At 38.8% G+C, this 22,285-nt stretch overlaps 2 protein-coding genes across 6 annotated transcripts in view; one reads left to right on the top strand and one right to left on the bottom strand.

Annotated features, from left to right (window-relative positions):
- Positions 1–4,981: 4,981 nt before the first annotated feature.
- Positions 4,982–22,285, top strand: part of LOC136847207 (putative inorganic phosphate cotransporter) — a 51,055-nt gene continuing 33,751 nt past the window's right edge. For 2 of the 5 annotated variants that reach the window (XM_067118646.1, XM_067118644.1), the window contains exons 1-2: positions 4,986–5,686; positions 7,229–7,436. The gene's annotated coding sequence lies outside the window, so the exon portion shown is untranslated. Of the gene's footprint in view, positions 5,687–7,228; positions 7,437–22,285 lie in introns of all 5 variants that reach the window. The other 3 variants (XM_067118647.1, XM_067118645.1, XM_067118643.1) reach the window with 3 other exon arrangements.
- Positions 5,746–19,829, bottom strand: LOC136847209 (WD repeat-containing protein 54-like). The gene is made up of 8 exons (XM_067118648.1): positions 19,595–19,829; positions 15,313–15,403; positions 14,626–14,751; positions 12,998–13,181; positions 12,104–12,317; positions 11,210–11,315; positions 9,984–10,106; positions 5,746–7,320 (listed from the first exon to the last, which is right to left on the bottom strand). The coding sequence occupies exons 2-8, from the start codon at positions 15,397–15,399 to the stop codon at positions 7,192–7,194; spliced, it is 969 nt and encodes a 322-aa protein (XP_066974749.1). The 5' UTR covers positions 15,400–15,403; positions 19,595–19,829; the 3' UTR covers positions 5,746–7,191.

Here is a 22,285-nt window from a genome sequence, read left to right as displayed (position 1 = left end):
GAATATCCCTGTTACAGATTATGTAACTCACATAAAAATGGGTATCATAAATAAATGGCAACATATATGGGATGAAGAACTGAAAGTAATAAAACTGGAAAAATTAAAACCTAATGTTAAAAAATGGAGTTCATCCATATCAAAGAGAGAGACACGCACAAGTAATTTTAACACGCCTCAGAATAGGCCATTTCGTCTGACACATGGGCACTTAATGAGCAGCCCACATGGCCCGTAGGCTCCTGAGTGCTCAGAATGCAGAGTATTAAAACAGTCAGACATGTTACGTGGAATGTCAAAAGTATGACCGACAAATCTAATGTCTACTTTTGGAAATAGGTCAGTGAAAGAAATTTTGTCAGAATCTTTCACATTTTCAATCATTCCAATTTTGATGTTCTTGAAAACTGTAATTTAATTAATAAAATATAAAAATAAGTAAATAATAAAATAAGGAAAATCCCTTTTAACATTTGAATTTACAAAAAAGAATTTTTAAAATTTGTTTATTTTATATTCTGAATTTTAATATACCGTTTTAGTATGTATGTATGGAAGTCTGAGTAAATGTATTTATTGTAGGAGAGCATGTACCTATGTGCAGTTTTTAATTTCATTTTAATTCATTCATCTTAGTATTGATGATCTATTGGCCTAACCTTGACTTCAGGCCTAATTCAGTATTTTAATCAAATCCTTGGCCAGCCTATGAGAGCTGAAAGTCAGCTCAGTGGTCTGGTTAAACTACTTTAATAATAATAATAATAACAATAGGAGCTGAACCGCTAGAGTGGGTGGACAAGTACATGTATCTGGGAATCATCCTAGACCAGCAGCTAACCTTCAAGAACGAAATCAAATGCCTGAAGGAAAGAGCAGAAGCAAGAACAGCAAGTAATGAGATATATGTCATTTTGAAGGATGGTGCAAAATGACCATGTACAGAAAACGTACTATATAGCCTGCACCAGATCATTGATAGACTATGCTGCCCCGCCCTGGTAAAGCTAACAGAGGCACAAAAGGAAACTCTGAAGTAATACAGAACAAGGCAATGAGACTCATGCTTGAGGCACCCATGTGGACAAGACTGTGCAACCTCAGGCTTGAGACTAACATGCCAAAAGTAGAAGATAGGATTGCACAGAGAAATGCCAGTACAATGGCAAAAATCTTCCTCTCAGAGAGAGACTCCAATCTCCAAGACCAGAACAAGGGGAGAACTAAATAAACATCCAGAGATTGGGCCGAACTCCTACGGAAAAGACAAAGTGACAACATCAAGAGTTTAGATATGCAGAAGCAATGCTGAACACTGAGACAGACACAAGCGCCAGGATGTGCAACATATCCCGCCCTGGAAAAAGGATTATGCAAATTCATTACACACACCTTCCCAGGCAAAAGAAGACTGCTCCAAGAGGAACCAGAGCAGCAGCCTCGAGTCTATCAGGAACACTGAAATCCTCTGGGGGCCCAAACATACTACACCGACGGCACTGTGGATCCAGAGAATAAACTACTGGAGCAGCAGTATATTCAAACAATTTCAAGCATGCTGAGAACATCAAACTGTGCCTCAATAATGCAGACAGAATTAGTAGCGATAAGACAGGCACTACTGTACTCTGGAGAATGAGGAAGGACCCCGTCATCATCCACACTGACTCCAAATCCTCCCATGCAGGCCTTGCAACAAATTAGAATTAAAGAGAACAAAGCCTTGCTGGCTGGGATCAAGTCACTGCTTTACCAGCACAGTGAAAGAGGAAGACCAGTCACTATGAACTGGATACTGAGTCACATAGGAATTCCAGGCAATGATAAAGCGGATGAACAGCCAAGAGCACAAGGTACATTACAGAGTGCAGATCCACATACAACCTGCACTACAACAGATCAAAAATGCCATAAAACCGCTCATGAAAGCAAACATGCTGGAAGACCTACAGGCATGGACAGATCACTCCCCAACTGCCAGATGGTACAAATGGGCAGCCGACCTAGTGCCTCCCCATAGACAGGCACACACCGAGAAAACTAGCTGTATGTATTCACAGACTAAGGCTAGGATACAGAGCCTGCTGGGAAATTGTTAACCCCAGTGTCGGACCATGTGAGCACTGTGAGGAAGAAACACAGCAGCCTCTCCCTACACTACCTGCTAGAATGCAGAGAGACAGCACTGCTCAGAGGCGAAGTACAAGCTGATGTAAACTCACCAGATGCAGCTAAAATAGCAGCAACACTTTGCAAAGGCAATAGTCGAGGACATCGACACACATGCCCAGCTGCAGTAAATTTACCGCCACCAAGATAGAACAATGCAATGAGAATACTCAAACTTCTCACTTTCTACTTTCCAACTGAATTAAGTAATGTAATGTTAAGTGTGTTCAGAGTGGCACTGGCCACCAACTCACTTAATATGTACTTCATACTACCACTACAAACAAACCAAGATGGCCCTCTTTAACTACCACCATCATCCTCCTCAGCTCATCCCATCCCCTCACCGTAAGGCCCCTATACACATCATCTCTGTCTTATTCCAACTAAACTACTCTACCACTAAGAATACTCTGCAGGGACTCTAGGGTTTAAAGGGTTGGACAACCCCACCTGCAATGTTTCTCTATTTTTCTTTCAAAGGCCTTACATCTTCAGACTACTACTATCCGTGACATGATGGCCCCCTCCCACTACAACCATCATCCTTCCTGCATCCACAACTGTCTCTACTACTAAATCTCTTTCAAATTTCCTATAACAAATGACCTTCTGAATTTTTCAGATCACCTACGGGCCAAACAAGGGAAAGGCCCGTGCCAACACAAGAGTTGGCTTAATACAATACAACAACATGTGAGCACTGCCATCTTGGAACTCGAGCCATGCGGACCCGCATTACCATGTGTGTAGAATGATCCCAACGACTCGAGGAGAAGAAAAAACGTAATTCCCGAAAGTTATAAATGATCTTGGGGAGAGACGCTCCGTCTCAGAATTGCTCAGACGCTGCCGTAGGACAGATGTCCTGTCCCTTGGTCCATTAAACTGCCCATTTCTAACACGTGGCTGGCAGTAACCAAAGTGACTTTGGAATTATTCATTCGTCCTCCCTCTTCCTGGAAGCGAGTTCATTCAAGGTATCTTCTCTGCAATTCGTCGATTCCTTCATTACAGTGCTATTTTCTTTTGCGTAAACGTAAGTGTTTCGATTACAGATTAGGAGTGAGTCAGCTGTGGATCTGCGCATCATCTCGTGTGCGTAGTGGTCCCCACTACATCGCTTTCAACGCCCTCTGAAGTGGGCATCCCATTGTGTTACCCCCAGCAAATCCCCAGTCATTTGCCATTCATCTTATTACACCAGAATTGCGCTACCATTCTGCTGATGTGTTTTCTTTTGTAAATATAAGCAATTAAGTTAAACCCCAGAGTTTATGTAATCACTTGAAGTATGCCCTCAGCCATATTTTGTTGTATATAATTTTAACTTGACCTCAAGGCCAGAGTCCAGATTTTTGTGGTACTTAAAGGTAAGTTGCGTATCATCTAGTATTCCTCATTGATCTAGCAAGACCCCAGCTTAAAATTATAGCAATATATATATATATATATATATATATATATATATATATATATATATATATATATATATACATACATATATGTATATATTATATATATATATATTATATATATATATATATATATATATATATATATATATATATATACATATATATATATATATATATATATATATATATATATATATATATATATATATATATATATATATATATATATATATATATATATATATATATATATATATATATATATATATATATATATATATATATATATATATATATATATATATATATATATATATATATATATATATATAGAGAGAGAGAGAGAGAGAGAGAGAGAGAGAGAGAGAGAGAGAGAGAGAGAGAGAATGAACACCTGTTGAAGATGCAAAGGCGCCCTCAGGTGTGAATGTAAATTACTAATGGTTATCACTACGGCGCTCTAATCGATGGCGACTTTCATATAAGTAAAAAATGCGCGGAAGTTTCTCCGCCACAATCGAGTTTTCTGTACAGCGGCTACAGCGTATAGTGAAGGCCACCGAAAATAGATCTGCCTTTCGGTGGTCTCGGCATAATGCTGTATGAGCCGCGCCCCATGAAACTTTAACCACGGCCCGGTGGTGGCCTATCGTGTATCGTTGCCGGAAGCATGATTATGGCTAATTTAACCTTAAATAAAATAAAAATTACTGAGGCTGAGAGGCTGCAATTTGGCATGTTTGATGATTGGAGGGTGGATGATCAACATACCAATTTGCAGGCTTCTAGCCTCAGTAGTTTTTAAGACCTGAGGGCGGACAGAATAAAGTGTGGACGGAAAAAGCTGGCACAATAGTTTTCTTTTACAGAAAACTAAAACGAAGTATAGACGCAAAAAACATGCGTGCTCTGAATAAATGTAATTGCATATACAGTATAAGCATTACGTATTCACACGCGTGAATATACACATTAACATTTTAGGGATAAGAGTTCACATTCAGAATGTAAATTCATAAACCAATAAAGTCTGTAATGACGAAGAGATAAAATCCTTCCACCATTTTATCATGCAATTAAATGGTCGACATTAAATATATCTTTTTTTAAGTCTCATAACGTCGTTTTACTGCATTTTCCCAGTTGGCTTTTCATATTCGTGGAATCGAATTAAATGGAATATAGAATTTAGGTGAAAGGCCAAGCACTGGGACCCATGAGGTCATTCAGCGCTGAAACGGGAATCGACAGTAAAAGGTTTGAAAGGTGTAACAGGAGGAAAACCTCAAAGCAGTTGCACTATGGCTCAACTATTAGGAGAGGGTGGAGAGTAGATGGAAGCAAGAAAGAGAATATGAAAGGAGGTACCGTAAAAGGAACCGAAGGGGTTACAGTTAGGGGCCGAAGTGACTCTGCAAAGAACCTTAAGTAATGCCTACAGTGCACTGCGTGAGGTGCACTGATGGCACTACCTCCCTACGGGGTCATCATACAGATAACGGAATATCTTGATATATTTCTGGAATTGAGGCCGCTGCCTGGTCTCTCCCGTAAAGAGATACCATCAGTGGACCTCATGCGGTGCACTGTAGGCATTACCTAAAGGTTCTTCGCAGCGTCCCTTAGGCAACCTAGCTGCAACCACTTTCGTTCCTTTTACTGTGCCTCCTCTCATATTCTGTTTCTTCCATCTCACTTTCCACCCTCTCCTAACAATTGTTTCACAGTGCAACTGCCTTGAGGTTTTCTCCTGTTACACCTTTCAAACCTTTTACTGCCAATTTCCGTTTCAGCGCTGAATGACGCCACAGGTACCAGTGCTTGGCCTTTGGCCTAAATACTGTATTAAGTTCAATTCCTATAATTTCCACAGATGTGTTTGTTAATCGCGTGCAGGTTGGGGGCGGCTGGTTAAATAGTTCGGTAAATACTGTAGAAGGCAACGCATTTCACCTTGTGGAAGTGAATAGTGTGAGAGAATGATCAGAAAGAGTGACCACCGAGTTTGCGACTCCAGTACACAACACCTGTGGAGTTATGAGGTCTGATGTGTAAAAGGAAAATAAACAAAAGCTGAGATCAACATCAGAATAAGCACGGTAGGTAGACTTGAAACTGTGAGCTGACGGTTTAGGAAACTTTAGGCAAATAATACACATTTCAAGTTGTATTTGATTTATTAGTTCCAATGAAATGATTTTGAGGAAAATTATCATGTATATTACAATATCAGAAAGACGAGTAAATTTTCAAGAAGTAAATGGTCTCAAGTCAGTGAGTCATGCTGAAACTTACGATGAAAACTAACTAGAACTTTGCCCCTAAGGTTATTTTAAAAATGACTAAAATTCAGGTAAGTTTAGGAACTCTTTCACTGCAATCACGAGCTTGGTAAATATACAATCTTTTTATCACAAAATATCTTTCAAGGAAAATTTCTGTAAACAAGCATAATTATCATTTTGCTCCTACGAAGTCACAAATCTGGATAAGAATGTAACTTTTACCTGGAATCGGAACAAATTCTAATTCAAATTCTAATTTCACTTCTAATTTCAAATTGAGGATCCGGAGACTAATTCCTTTAATTACCTAACGGCCGAAACTCTGTACGAAAAGAATTCTAGGCAAGAATCATTAGTAATAAAAACCCACATTTAATGCTCAAATTTATGGATTAATCAAATCCACGAACATCTCATATTTGTCAGACTCAGATATTTGAACAGACTTCTACTACTGATTAGATATGAATAACTGAATTAGACCTTCAATGAAATTCTTTTAAATGTGCGCGAACTGAACAGATTTTCTTAAAAAAAAAAAGATGGGACTTATATATATTTATAGGCAAAGTGGTACTTTGCAAAAAAAAAAAAAAATGAAAAAGGGTTGAGACAAATTTTCCCATGGAATTGTGATGATGATATATCATTAAATCTTTGTATTACCGACTTGGTGGTTATAGAATAGTCGGTGATCGTTATTTGGCAATAGTTGACAAAGCAGGAAAGCTTAAAGTTTACATTTATTGAATTAGCTAAGGCATTGGTCATCAGCGGGAAGTATAATGGTTAATGTTGAAACATGGACCTCTCTTCTCTTAAAATTAGTTTTTGTTTTTCTGGACGGATCTCTCTCTCTCTCTCTCTCTCTCTCTCTCTCTCTCTCTCTCTCTGAGTTTTCTACATCAATCTGGATAGATATGTTCACCCTCTCTCTCTTTCTCTCTCTCTCTCTCTCTCACACACACACACACACACACACACACACACACACACACACACACACACACATACAGTTACCTTCAAACATCGAAGAGTACATAAGTTTTCGATTCAATGTTACTGTCAGACAAGTATATAATTAGTTTAATAAAATTAATTGCACCAATGTCATGAATGAACGAACATCAAAAACACAATCAATGCACAACAAAATCACGTTAATGAAAACAAAACCTCTTAAAGGATTAGGAATTAAAAAAAGACCAATTTCAAATCCAGTGTCACACTGCGGCAACTTGCCAATTCAGCACGAAGTTTACAGTGGCGACAAAACAAAATCAATACGCTGAATCAAAACGAGAATAGGATACTTAGAATCACATAGCATAGCAAAATATTTCTCTCCTGTCGTAGGCAGCTGTCACATAACCGGACCCCTCGGCATCCGAAAAAGCGGCGCCACACACAGCCGCGTTCTCCTCCGAAGAGCAGTACTTGTGTTCTATCTGTGGGACGGAGAAGAAGAAAGACGACGCAGTCAGATTCAGGCCGTGGCCGGGTGTTACCGGGTGTGGCTCGTACTTCGTTTGTTTGCGAGTGTTGTCATTTAAAATTTGAATATGTAAGTAGATTATTTTCTTTATTTTATGTCGGTGTTTTTGTTTACGAAGGTAAGAATTGCCGTGTTAGTTTAAAATGCCCTGCTGAGATTAATAGCCACTTGAAAAAGTTTTATTCTGAGGAGTTTTGATAGGCAATCGTCTGCCTGTGTGTTCTGTTCACGCGTGTTTTTATTTATCAGTTTTTGATTGCGATGGTACTGACTGGCAGTTTAAAGTGTATAGCCTGGTAAATAATCATATTTTACAATTTTTTTATTTATTAGATAAAATTATACCTTGAATATATAGAAATGTACCTTTTCCTTTCACGAGACAATTTTCAGTAAAGCACAACCAAAAACAATGCCATAAGACAAAAACGCCCAGACTCGGTTGGCACTGACAGGTTAAGATAAAAACAACTAGACGCGAGTGGTTAGGCAGTAAACCTCGTCCTAAAGGGCAATAATTAATGCTTAAAAGATGGCCATAACTTTAAGAACCTGGTGTGGATAAGGGTAATTCTACAGAAAAGCTTCGGTTATAAACTCACGGGAAAAAACAACAGAAAAAAGCACAATATTGGCTAAGAAAAAAGTCACAGGAAAGTCACATTAATTTACTGTGGCCGGTAAGAAAGTCGCAGGAAAAAAGCCACATTAATTATGGTGGCCGGTAATAATGTTACAAGAACAAGTCGCATTAATTATGGTGGCCGGTAATAAAGTCACAAGAAAAAGTCACATTAATTAGGGTGGCCGGTAATAAAGTCACAAGAAAAAAGTCATTCATTTATGGTAGCCGGTATTAAAGTTACAGAAAAAGTCACATTAAGTATGGTGGCCATTAGTAAATTCACAAGAAAAAAGTAATTAATTTATGGTGGCGGGTAATAAATTCACAAGAAAAAAAGCCATTAATTTATGGTGGCCGGCAATACAGTCACAGGAAAAAGTCACTAATTTATGGTGGCCGATCATAAGTCACAGGGGGAAAAAAGTCAGATTTGTGGTGGCCGATAATAAAGTCACAGGAAAAAAGTCACGTTAATTCATGATGGTCACCATAGATTAATGCGAATTTTTCCTAGCCAAAATTGTGAATTTTTTTCCTCTTGACTTTAATACTGGCTACCATAAATTAATGTGACTTTTTTCCTAGCCGAAATTGTGACTTCTGTAACTTTTTTCCCCCGACTTTTTTCCTAGCCGAAATTGTGACTTTTTTCCTCTGACGTTGTTACCGGCTACTATAGATTAATGTGACTTTTTTCCTAGCCAAAATTGTGACTTTTCCTCTGACTTTATTACCGGCTACTATAAATCAATGTGACTTTTTTCTTAGCCGAAATTGTGACTTTTTCTGTGACTTTCTTCCAGCACTATGCCACCGTAAATTAATGTGACATTTTTCCTATCCAAAATTGTGACTTCTTCGGTGACTATTTTTCCTCTGACTTTATTACCGGCTACCAATAATTAATGTAACTTTTTTACTAGCCGAAATTGTGACTTTTTCTGTGACTGAATCCAAGCTCCGAGATTTCGCTATTCATTCTGTCTTCAGGGATACTTACATACTGTAGAGAATAATAGTGTTATATACTGTACGAAAACAGGTCATCTGAATGTGACCTCCTACCAAACACTGACCTCAGATGACTTTCCTTAATCGGATCTTTCATGGATAGTGACCCCCAAAAGTTTTAACCCGGTATGTATCCACCTTTGCGGCGTGTTTAGTACAAGCTCGTTGGGGTTTACCGTACAAACGTAAACAAAAGACTGTAAATATCATCAAGATAATGACCCCCAAGAAATATTAGTCCTAGATAACGACCTCCGAAGATAACGACCCCCGAAAACCACGGGGGGTCACCATATAGGAAAGATCCCCTTAACCCTTCTAAGTTGATGTTGCCCGGTTTTTCAAAGATGAAATGTTTTCGTTCTGATATTCAGTCTTTAAGCAAAACTCATAAATTTACCATCAGTTCTGGATATTCCTTTACTGAGACTGATTGACATGTCAACCTTAAGAAAAAGTGAGAATTCGACTGGCAACCTTTGTATTTAAAAAAGACGCAAAACAGTGCTTACATTGACCGGGTTCTTTTTTTTTGTGACTTTTTTTCCTGTGACTTTTTTTTACCTGCGATTATTTTACCTGTGACTTTTTTACCAGCGATTTTTTACCTGTGACTTTTTTTCTGTGACTTTTTTACCTGCGATTTTATTACCTGTGACTTTTTTCCTGTGATTTTTTTTACTTGTGAGTTTTTCACCTGCTATTTTTTTTAACTGACTTTTTTTACCTGCGAGTTTATTACCTGTGACTTTTTTCCTGTGAATTTTTTAACCTGGGACTTTTTTACCTGTGACTTTTTTCCTGGACTCAGCCCCTCGAAGATGAAGGTAAAAACATAAAAAAACACCTGGCAAATTTCTCAAATTATCTCCTTTCCTAAACTGTAGAAAAATATCCATGATTAATGGCACCTCCGTGTCGAGCTCTTCCCTAGAATTACCGTGAGTAGTAACAAGTTGGGGAAGCAAATGTATACAAACCAGCTTAATGGGGTCGTTCGACAACTCCCACACTCGGACGTAGGTGTCTTCGCTCGCCGACAACATGTAGCCCGTCTCTTGCGCGACGTCCACAGCTGTGATGCTCCGGACGTGCGCGCAGACCTGTCGGAGGTTGGGATGAGGAGGAGAGAAATTACGTTCATATAAATGACTCTGATATAAGTAGGGCGTGCTGTTCCCCGATGCTTTTTCCTGAGACGCAACCGAGTGCCGGGACCTTTCCCTAAAAAAAAAAAGTGGGACGCCATATTTTTAAGACTAACCATAGAATTTTCTTGAAAATAATCCTAGCCTCTCCCAATGTAACCTAACCTAGGGGCGTGGCAAAAAATTTGGTTCCCGGATAAGAGAAAAAATAAGTAGGGCGTTCTATTTCCGGATAAGAGAGAAAATAAGTAGGGCGTTCTATTCCCGGATGAGAGGAAAAGTAAGTAGGGCGTTCTATTCCCGGATAAGAGAGAAAATAAGTAGGGCGTTCTATTCCCGGATAAGAGAAAAAATAAGTAGGGCGTTCTATTTCCGGATAAGAGAGAAAATAAGTAGGGCGTTCTATTTCCGGATAAGAGAAAAAATAAGTAGGGCGTTCTATTTCCGGATAAGAGAAAAGATAAGTAGGCCGTTCTATTCCCGGATAAGAGAAAAGATAAGTAGGCCGTTCTATTCCCGGATAAGAGAAAGAACAAGTAGGGCGTTCCATTCCCGGATAAGAGAAAGAACAAGTAGGGTGTTCTATTCCTGGATAAGAGAAAAAATAAGTAGGGTGTTCTACTCCCGGAAAAGAGAAAAAAACAAGTAGGGCGTTCTATTTTCGGATAAGAGAAAAGATAGGTAGGCCGTTCTATTCCCGGAGACGAGAAAAAATAAATAGGGCGTTCTATTCCCGGATAAAAGAAAAAATAAATAGGGCGTTCTATTCCCGGAGACGAGAAAAAAGAAGAGCGGTTTGCAAAAAGCCAATCAAATAAGTCAATACAGTATTGTCAGGAATAGTAGATGACTAGTATAACCAAAATTAGAATTAGCAATAAAAAATGAAAAGGAATAAGTACCACTATGACTGTGGGTTTCGTTACGCCCTTGTGTAATGTCAGGTCAGCCATTAATCGCAAGTGACATTCACGTATTATGATGAACAGCTCTCTTCCAATACAGCAAAAACACCTTACCAAAGGATTAACATAAACATAGTCAAGTTGAATACTCACCTCCGCCATGATTTTCCCGTCTTGAAGCTGATGCAGCCTGATGTGACCTGAGAGGTAACCTGCTATCACCATCCCCGACCAAGTGGCGAGGCAGGTCACTGGTGACCTGTGATGGGGGAAAGCGTGAAACACAATATATTATTAGCATGGTTAGTCAGCTTGAAAATTCTTAATGCCACTTAAAAATAATAATAATATTAAATATTAATAATAATAATAATAATAATAATAATAATAATAATATTATTATTATTATTATTATTATTATTATTATTATTATTATTAAGTGGCATTAAGAATTTCAAGCTGATTGACCATGCTAAAGGAAAACATATTACCAAAAAGATTTCTGATTGGTTTAAACTAGAACCATCTCATTAATTATTACCTTCCGTGACGATGCTTATCAAAAGTTATTGCAGTATTGGCAGAACTAGCAAGTGGGACATGGACCCTACTCCCAGTGGAACACCCCCCCCCCTCCCGCCTTAAAAAAAGAAAACTAATTAATTCATAAGCGATCGAAGGTTTCAAATCTTTTTGCTGTCAGTTTCCGTTTTAGCGCTGAACGACGTCACACTGGCCTAAAATGGAAAACTGCAGTATCTGCAAAATTTTCGAAATTGAGATATGCCACCTATTGGGCTCGTGAAACACCAATACACAAGTTACTGCAGTTTCAGAATGATTCTTCAATCCTTTCCACGAGTATTTAGGGAGTCCCATTTGCAGTGTCTGCAAAATCAGTATAAGGCAAGGGAGCATCTACCATTTTTCCCAGTTTTGTATTTTTGCAGATACTACAGTCTTCCATGTTAGGGCAGCACAGGCCCCAGCTCTTGGCCTTTGGCCTAAATTCCATTCACCGTTTTAGCTTTTCTGGCGAAAACTCACCCGTAAGAGTCGATGGAAGTCAGTCTGGAGAGACCCGGCTCTTTGTCCTCGCAGATGGTGATGTTGCCCGCGTCGTCTCCGCTGACGAGCACTTTCCCGTAGGAGGCCAGGGCCGTGATGGGGCGGGAGTGCCACCTGACTCGTTCGGCCTCCTCTATGACGCCGTTGGGAGTCTCTTCCACGCTCAGCACGACGATCTCGCCCGTGTGGACACCTGGGGGTCGAAGGGTGAAATCCATCGTCAGCTGTTAACGAGTACCAGTTGGGGTTGTCGGAACTCCTGGCCCGATTTGCTTTGCGCTTGACTCCGAATTTTGCTTATCACTCGCAAAATGATTTCTAAGTTTGTAATAAATATTTAATTTTTGGGTACAGAAAATGGACAGAAGCTAATACATGTGTATGCATGTGTATATAGTGAACTGCGTATTGTATATACTATATGTATACATACATACATATATATATATATATATATATATATATATATATGTATATATATATATATATATATATATATATATATATATATAATATATATATATATATATATATATATATATATATATATATATATATATATATATATAAAATTTACAGCTGTTACATAGGCTGTTTGAGTACTGCATATACTTACTCACGAATGAATGAATATTAACTCACGCAGTTATGCGTGTGTATATGTAAACATGCCTATTGTATATATGCATGTGTGCTGTTACTTGGGCTTCTTGAGTACTGTATGTACACAAATTCATCAACGTTGACAAATACAGTTACTCATAGTTTTCCCCGCGCAAACTAAATCTTTATAGCCAAAGACAAATCGAAATAGCTACATCTAAAAGCTCGCAAGAAAAACCGACAAATCTCAAGCTTATCCCTCCCACTCACCAACACAGATGAAACCCGTGTAGAGGGCGGCAATGCCCCTGCAGAAGGAGGCGTGGGCGTCAGGACTCGGCTGAGGGAGGAGGTGGGCGCACAGGAGCACGGAGCCGTCCCACTCGTATATGAGGGCTCCTGCGTTGGTGGCGAGGACGAGAAGGGCTCTGTCGTGGACCTGCACCCAGGAGGCCTGCGGCGAGGATAAATGTCTTCGGTTGGAAAGTGTCTCCCTTAACTGCCAAGCTTTGGAATGCATTTTCTGCCTCCGTTTTCCCATGACTCTTTCCCCGTAGGGGGGTAGTGCCATCGGTGCACCTCATGCGGTGCACTGTAGGCATTATTTAAGGTTCTTTGCAGTGTCCCTTCGGCCCGTAGCTGCAACCCATTTCATTCCTTTTACTGTGCTTCCATTCATATTCTCTTTCTTCCATCTCACTTTCCACCCTCTCCTAACTATTGATTCAAATTGCAACTGCGAGGTTTTCCTCCTGTCACACCTTTCAAACCTTTTACTGTCAGTTTCCGATTCAGCGCTGAATGACCTCATAGGTCCCAGTGCTTGGCCTTTGGCCTAAATTCTATATTCAGTTCAGTTCACGGACTCTTATAACCTTCCAGCCTTCAAGAGGCTTTCTCTCGCTCCTTTCCGAGTGAAGCCGCCTTTTTGATCGATTCCGGGCCTGGACAACATAAGAGCATTTGAACTGCACGTCCCACTGACCTCTGCATCTCAATTTGTAATTTAGTATGCTAATCTTTGTTAATTTATCTTTACTGACTTGTTAATCCAATGTTAATCTCGCCTCGGTGTTCACGTAAGCAAAGGCTGTAATATCGAAGCTGTCTTGTAAACTTCATGTTAATCTCGCCTCGGTGTTCACGTAAGCAAAGGCTGTAATATCGAAGCTGTCTTGTAAACTTCATGTCCTTAAGGATACTTCTTTAAGAATTTTTGCATTTTAATGATAAAATGTAACGATGACTACTTGAAAGAAAACGTATACAACGCAGTGGTATTCTTAAGAGAGGTTGTATTTGAATGATCAAATGTAACGATGACTACTTGAAAGAAAACTTATACAACATAGAATCATACGTAAATGGTATTTTTAAGAATGTTTGTATTTTAATGATAAAATGTAACGATGAATACTTGAAAGAAAACTCATACAATGTAGAATCATGCGTCAGTGGTATTCTTAACATCTTCAGTGCTTTTAGAATGCGGCAAAAACGGTAAAATGTATTGAAGAACTAATGATTTCTCCTCTTTACCAGAATGCTTTCAAAACTTACTTGACTGAGCAATAACCAAATTATGCAAGCAGGTACTATGCCATCAATTGCGTATCCTCTACTTTTAAAAGTACAATAAACGTACACTATTCCAATCACCACTGAATAACGTCGCGAATTCATTTAGGAAGACAGTTGAAAAGCCAAACGCATTAAAACCATACAAAACAACTGACGGTGCATTGCATTATTTAAGACTAGCTTAGTGAAATATTTCTACATTGGTAGTACAACGCGTCATCATTGCTAACTTATTCCTTTGACAGTCCATTCCTGAAGCTAAAGGTAAAGATAATACAGGTGTTCAAGCGCACGCGCACGCGCACTCGTTCCAGTACCTGCATAATAGTCGCGACAATGGAAGAACTGGAGCCTATATGAGCTACCACTCTCCTGGGTTCGGTGTCTGGGGCGGAGGGGCAGACGACGTTCAGCTCCCCCCTGTGGACCACGCCTGCGTACATCTGTTTAGGAAGAGGGCAGTTATTGTTCTTTTTTATTTCGTAGGTTGTTAGATATTAGTATGCTAATCATTTTACTCGGGTTATTCAGTTTTGAATGGATATTAGGTTGTTAATCACTTTACTTCAGAGGTATTTTCGTATTCCCTTTATTATTCTTATTTTGGATGTGATGCAGGCTTTAAATTTGGCTGATTTCAGTAATATCCAGTGCATACATACATATATATGTACTGTACATATATATATATATATATATATATATATAATATATATATATATATATATATATATATATATATATATATTTACATTATATATTTATACTAAGTCGATAAACATTGAGATATATATATATATGTATATATATATGTATATATATATATATATATATATATATATATATATATATATATACACATATATACAGTATATATATATATATATATATATATATATATATATATATATATATATATATATATATATGAATATATGTATATATATATATATATATATATATATATATATATATATATATTATAGGTAAAAATACTTACTTACCTTTCCATTCATACTAAGCCGACAGACATTGTTTGAAATCATGGAAGCCGAGGAGGCTAGCAGCACTGCCTTCTCTCTTTCATACATTTTGCTGAAAAAAGAAAATACTACGTTACCAAAGAGAGAGAGAGAGACGGTAAGAAGAACTCGAAAAAAATTACCAGTGATAATTGACCACTCCTCTGAACTCACCATTAATTTGATAATAACAATTATAGTGTTTCTGAGGCTCTGTTGCATGTTTCAGTAAACATTGTTTTGCTTCATCCTCCCTTCCCCCCGCCCCTCCCGCCCTGCCCCGCCTCTAGTGGGTCTCGCAACGAATGTTCCTTTCCAGGATTAATAGCGTATTCTATTAATCCTGGGTCCTTTCAATGCTTATTTAACTGTCGCCATGGGGTTTACCAGGTCTGTTAGACACATTCCATTACTGGTCCGCTGTCATGGTCGCTAGTGTCGTGACATGCCGCTCAGATGTCGCGAGTTCGCGCCTCGCCCGGGCCGATGAAAAAATCACTGGCTCTGCGTGATGATCAGTTACTGCCGTAGTGTGGGGTCTACGGTGGGAGGCTGAAACCAGCATTCTTTGGAAGCTTGAGTTTCAAGTCAATGGCCCCTGAATGCTTGTTCCATGTGAATAGGTTTCAGCTACTGAAATAATAATAATAATAAACATTTCTTTGTCCCCCAACTAAGTTAGATGAGGTTATGCTTTTGCCTTGGTGAGTTTGTCTATTTGTTCGTCTGTTAGCTACCAGGTAAGCGGTAGCAAGTATTTAGATCTAAGGAAAGATCCGGATCTGAAGAAGTGACCTCTTGGGCAAGAGAACGGTTGAGGGGGGAGGGAGGGGGACAGGGAGCGGGTTTTTCAGCAAGGGCGAGGTTGGCGGTCTCCGGATGCAACTATTTCAAATATCCGCCGGTCATTTGTATTTTCTTAGTGTGTGGCCATGAGGATTTACCCTCCATGTGGTCGCAAGCTTAGGTAAAAGCAAGGTCTAGAGAAGTTAAGTTAAGTATATCTTAGTTTAACCAGACCACTGAGCTGGTTAACAGCTCTCCTAGGGATGGCCCGAAGGATTAGATTTATTTTACATAGCTAAGAACCAACTGGTTACCTAGCAACGGGACCTATAGCTTATTGTGGAATCCGAACCACATTATGAGTCTAGACCTTTGGTAAAAGAGTGGGGTTGAGCGTAGGATAAACTGGTATTAACCCGGTATGTATCCACCAATGGCGGAAGTTCATTGGAACGCCGTGTTTAGTACTAGCTCCTCGGGGATCAAAGTATTATATACACCCATTTCTATATATTAATATAATAATTTGTCGACCACACAATGTAGAAATGAGTGTATATGTATGACTCCAGAAGGTTAAGTATATCTGAGTTTAACCAGACCACTGAGCTGATTAACAGCTCTCCTAGGGCTGGCCCGAAGGATTAGATTTATTTTACGTGGCTAAGAACCAACTTGTTACCTAGCGACGGGACCTGCAGCTTATTGTGGAATCCGAACCACATTATGACGAGAAATGAATTTCTATCACCAGAAATAACTCCCTCTAATTATTCATTCGCCGGTCGAAGAGTCGAACGCTGGGCCAACAGCGTGCTAGCCGAGAGCTCTACCCACCCCTCTGATGAAGAACTGACTCCAGAAGGGCTAGTACTAAACACGGCTTCCCAAGAAGCTTCCGCCTTGGGTGGATACATACAGGGTTAATGCCTGATAAACTTCCCGCCCATGAAAATACCCGGCAATACTGGAATTTACAGCAAATATTTGCAATCTGGTTCAATGGCAGTTGGCTATAATGAGAGCAAGAGTTTCTGAGAAGACCTGGGAACCTTTAAAGATAATTTGTGACCAGTAGACGCTACGGCCGAAGCTACGAGCAACCTGATGCCTTTTTGTAGCCCAGGACCGAAGAAAACATGGACAAGTGTCAAGAAGGAAGAAGGGTAGGACTTATCCATGAAGGTAGCAATAGACCTATCTCTTTAAAGAATGGACATCATAAGAACCAGGAAAACAAAAGCATGAAGAGAATTCTAAAGATGGTATTAATTAGCTGAATCGAGTAGATGTACGAAGAGCTTTTTGTCAATGGAGTCCAGAAAAGCTTGTAAATGTCTCTCGTCAGCTTGGCCTGAGCTGAATTATTGACGTCCCGCTTCTGTCCAAGGCTGAATTTCCGGGTTTTGTCGACCACTGCAGCACTCGCGGCTCGACTTGACTGACTTGTAAAGCAGAATCTGTTCTGTGGTGATAATGAACTGAGAAAGAGAGAGTGAGACGTGTTTTCTCTCTCTCTCTCTCTCTCTCTCTCTCTCTCTCTCTCTCTCTCTCTCTCTCTCTCTCTCTCATATCAAGAAAACTGCAAGAATTTTATCTTTCTCTGCGCACACACACACACATATATATATGACATATAATATATGTATACATGTATATATATAAATATACACACATATGAATGTCTTTTCCATTAATCAAATAGAGTACCACGAAGATAAAAGGGCCCATAAAAACACTATATGCACGTTGCAACCACATATTCCGTGACCAAAACTTCTGTTACCCTTGATTACTGGTGAAATGTGGATAATTGTCCACATTCCACCAGTGATCAGGGATACAGTGTCTGAGACGTGTGGTTACAGCGTGCATATAGTTTTTATGTGACTTTTTGTCTTCATAGTGCACTGTTAGATTACATATAAAGTAGATATATATATGTATATATATATATATATATATATATATATATATATATATATGTATATATATATATATATATATATATATATATATATATATATATATATATATATATATATATATATATATATATATATATATATATATATATATATATATATATACATACACACACACACACACACACACACACACACACACACACACACATATATATATATATATATATATATATATATATATATATATATATATATATATATACACACACAATATATGTGGGTGCGTGTATGTGTGTGTTTGTATGTGCTTATGAAGAGAAAGGTAAAACTCTTATAGTTCTCTACGTGAACATGGGAATAAGTTGTATTCATTTTTAAAATGAATTTTACATGTCGAATTACAACCATTTATTTTCGCCTCACAGGCCTTATTGTGGTCCAGTGCTGCTCAAACTTTGCTCATGAAGTGCATTGTATTTTTCCAAGCCAAGGGCGTGCATGCCCATACGCTCCACAAATGCCCTCGCGAGCCAAGTGCCAACGGGTCTGTCTTTGACTGTTGGTCACCCATCTAAGTGGTGACCAGACACAGTGTTGTTTCACTGCTATGAAGATTAGTGAAGTACTGACTATGTTCCTGTCTAGAATAGAAATACTAATGTTTACTATCATCATATCATCCATTTTTATGAAAACTGGAATTCAAAATAGCTTATCGACCACATGGAATACCCGACTTTGTTTCATCGCTACATCTTTTCTGTTTGTTTGTTTGTTTGTTTGTTTTCCGAAGTGATAGTTACGTCAAAATATGCAAATTTTCATATTTGACAGAGGCAAAGGATTGGTTGCTTCAATCTCTCAAGTATTTTGTTTTTATACAGGCTGAGTTTTCGTCCTTTCTCCCACCCAGACGCGAGTCAACAATACTGGCTTTTTACTCTTCTTCTTCTTCTTCTTCTTCTTCTTCTTCTTCTTCTTCTTCTTCTTCTTCTTCTTCTTCTTCTTCTTCTTCTTCTTCTTCTTCTTCCACTAAGCTATTGGTCCGCACAACTGGCAAATACCAGAATTCGGCGTTGTCCTTCATGTAACCCATAAATTTCTGCAAGGTCGAAAAATTACCGATTTTCTTTCCAGGCAAAAATAAGCCTGTATAGTAACCGAATTCCTGAGAGTCCTCAGGTAGCCGCATGCGCCTGAACCGAATACCTGGGCGTTAAAAAACATGAATGAACTCTCTCGGCTGTTGGTGCAACCGACCTTTTTGAAGGATTTCTGAATGCAGCTATATTCTTTCACTTTGATGCTATATTGTTATTCTCATAAACGATGGTGTGTGCTTTGTTATACAGAGAGAGAGCGAGAGAGAGGTCTACAGTAGCCTTATGGCTTATTTTCGAACTCAGTATGAACGACATACAATGGCATGCACTGCCGGCAATATAATCTACTTTTAACAGTGCGAAACACACGCATCTACTCTCACAAGCTGGCATTCTGTCATGAATTATTCTAAGCATCAATATTTTCAACACCAAACATTTCCTTACCTAGACACCACCAGTGTTTTTACATCACACTTCAAATAACATTTCAACACCAAGGTTTCCCGAATGTGTCAACATTCAAGCCCCATGTTTTGCTCACGTAGAGACGTCCAGCATCGCAAGTTTTAAACGATTTGCTAATCAACGGTCCAGAAAGAGTCTGTTTCCTCTGTCACTAGTGACAAACACTACACTGTTCTCTGACGTATGGCTGCTACAGAGTCAGCAAGCGGCCTGCGTGCGTGTGTATCATTGTGTCCGTCCGGTCAGCTGGATTTGTTTGGCTGAGAGACCGAAGCCGTTGCTTAGCAACGGTTCGTCAACACACTCGCTGAAGGTAGCGCTTCCTCACCCAACAGGAGAGATGCTAGAGAAATCGCTCAATAATAAATCCCCGATAACGTCAAGGTTACTTCGCAGAGAGAATTCAGTCCTCGTGATTCTGATGTGTCAGAATTTTTTTTTTCTTTTGTCAAACTGTTACTTTACAACAGTATTTATATTTATTTTCAATCATCTCTCGTAAGAATTACGAGGGATGTTTGGAGGCTGTGTAGTTCAAGATGCAACCCCCTGTAGGGCGGTAGCACCGTTAGTGCACCTCATGCGGTGCACTGTAGGCATTACTAAGGTTCTTTGCAGCGTGGCTTCGGCCCCTAGCTGCAAAACCTTTCCTTTTACTCTGCCTCCTTTCGTATTCCCTTTCTTCCATCTTCCTTTCCACTCTCTCCTGACAATTGATTCACAGTGCAACTGCGAGGTTTTCCTCCTGTTACACCTTTCAAACCTTTCACTGTGAACTTCTCTTTCAGCGCTGAATGACCGCATAGGTCCCAGTGCTTAGCCTGTGGCCTAAATTCTATATTCATGTCAATTCAAGATGCAACAATAATAGGAAAAGAAATCAGAACTGAAGAAATAAGAAATATGGTTCGAGCTTTCATGTCATCGTTTTCGTGTGGGAGTGTACTATCAACATCTATTGATTGAACGTACAAGCAAAAGGCGGCTGCTCTGTTACCTTACAACACTCCCCCTCTAGAATCCATCACACTGACTTATCGAGTTACGTTCGAAGAGGAGCATTGAAACAACACTAATAGCATTTAGCAATTGCTGGAAAGGCGTTGTACTGTAGCATTTGCTACTGTTACTGCGACTGATAATATTTCCGATTGTGCCCTAAGGCTACAGGCCTTGGATCATGGAAAGATTATCCTCTGTGTCACGTAAGAATGGAGATATTTTTGTATCTTTATTCACGGCCAGATTATCTAGTTTCCATATTAGTTACGAGACCCTCCTGATTATACAGTATACGTCACCTGCCTTAAGTAATTTTCTGAGATATAATATATTCTTGGAGTAATAAGGGCCGAAAACCCAAGAACCCCTGAGATTCGGCGACATGGTAAAAAGTTTGTTAGAACACTCTGGGTGGTTGAGCTGGTTTGAAACAAGATAATGCTTTCCTTTCGGAGTACTGTAGTCTTTACTTAAGGTTCTTAATTGAAAAACACTTTAATATGTTGCAAGTTATTTTAATTCCAAAAAATCCCCTTACAATAGGATCACTTTTTAAATTTAAAGACAAAATCTGCCCATTATTGCAATCCTCAGTCGTATATAAATATACTTGCCCCAGATGTAATTTGGGGACTTACGTAGGTTCGACTAAGCGATTGCTCAAGGTCAGAGCTGATTCACATAATGGTGTCAGCCACCGTACTGGCTGCAGATTGTCCAATCCCGAATTTTCTGATATCAGAAAGCACACAAAAATTTGTAACACCAGCATTAACTATTCTGACTTCTCTGTCTTGGGCCAAACAAGCCGTTTACACGAACTGCTTATCTTAAGAGTCATTATTTATTAAGCAGTCAGTGCCCAAGTTGAACAATCACACCACCTCTATACAGCTGTTTCTGGCTTGAGCCGTTTTTCTTCGCTGCTTCTCCCTCCTTTCCGAATCATTCAGCCTTCAGCCTTTAGTCTAGCAGGTGCTTTTTAAATCTTGTTTTGTTTTAATGTAAGTTTTGTATAATTTCTTGAGACTCTTAAGGCTCCTACACACGATCAATTTTTTCGTCAATTAATTGATATCAATTAATTGACGAAAAAACTGATCGTGTGTAGGGGCCTTTAAAGTCAAAGTTATATTCCATGTGTTTTTAATTTGTGTTGTTTTCACTTTTAGCCTTGATGATGTAACTATGTTGTTACGAAACGCGTCGGCAATAAATGTATCACCTTTTGATGACCGGCTATCTCCTTGTCACCCTGTCCTTCTATATACTCGTGTGTATATATATATATATATATATATATATATATATATATATATATATATATATATATATATATATATATATATATATATATATATATATATTATGTTAATACATTTGTTTTTATCTTCTTGTAAGTTAATCTGGATGCATTTTATAGATAAATCTTAAGTGATTAATTAACAATCCTTGAGGAGAGATAAAAACTGGCAGGGCACTTTCCCACGCAAGATCACCCAGGTTTCAAAATGCATCGTATAAATGCGCACAGGACTTATACCAGTTTTAATAGCGTAGCATGCACCAACATTATTTGTAAGATGCTAATTTCTTGGCCAAACGCAGCGTTTCCATTTTTGCATTATTGCAAGCACTGATCTGAGTTTCATTAATGTTGCAACATTG

The sequence above is a fragment of the Macrobrachium rosenbergii genome, chromosome 16 (genome assembly GCF_040412425.1).
Source record: "Macrobrachium rosenbergii isolate ZJJX-2024 chromosome 16, ASM4041242v1, whole genome shotgun sequence".
NCBI classification, from domain to species: Eukaryota; Metazoa; Arthropoda; class Malacostraca; order Decapoda; family Palaemonidae; genus Macrobrachium; species Macrobrachium rosenbergii.
This window is presented reverse-complemented; position numbering and strand designations above follow the sequence as displayed.

Coding starts and splice junctions, on each gene's coding strand:
- LOC136847209 (XM_067118648.1), bottom strand. CDS start 15,399: ATGTATGAAAGAGAGAAGGCAGTGCTGCTAGCCTCCTCGGCTTCCATG. Junction 10,107..11,209: donor ACGGGAAAATCATGGCGGAG/GTGAGTATTCAA, acceptor AACCTCCGACAG/GTCTGCGCGCACGTCCGGAG. Junction 7,321..9,983: donor CGAACGACCCCATTAAGCTG/GTTTGTATACAT, acceptor TCCGTCCCACAG/ATAGAACACAAGTACTGCTC.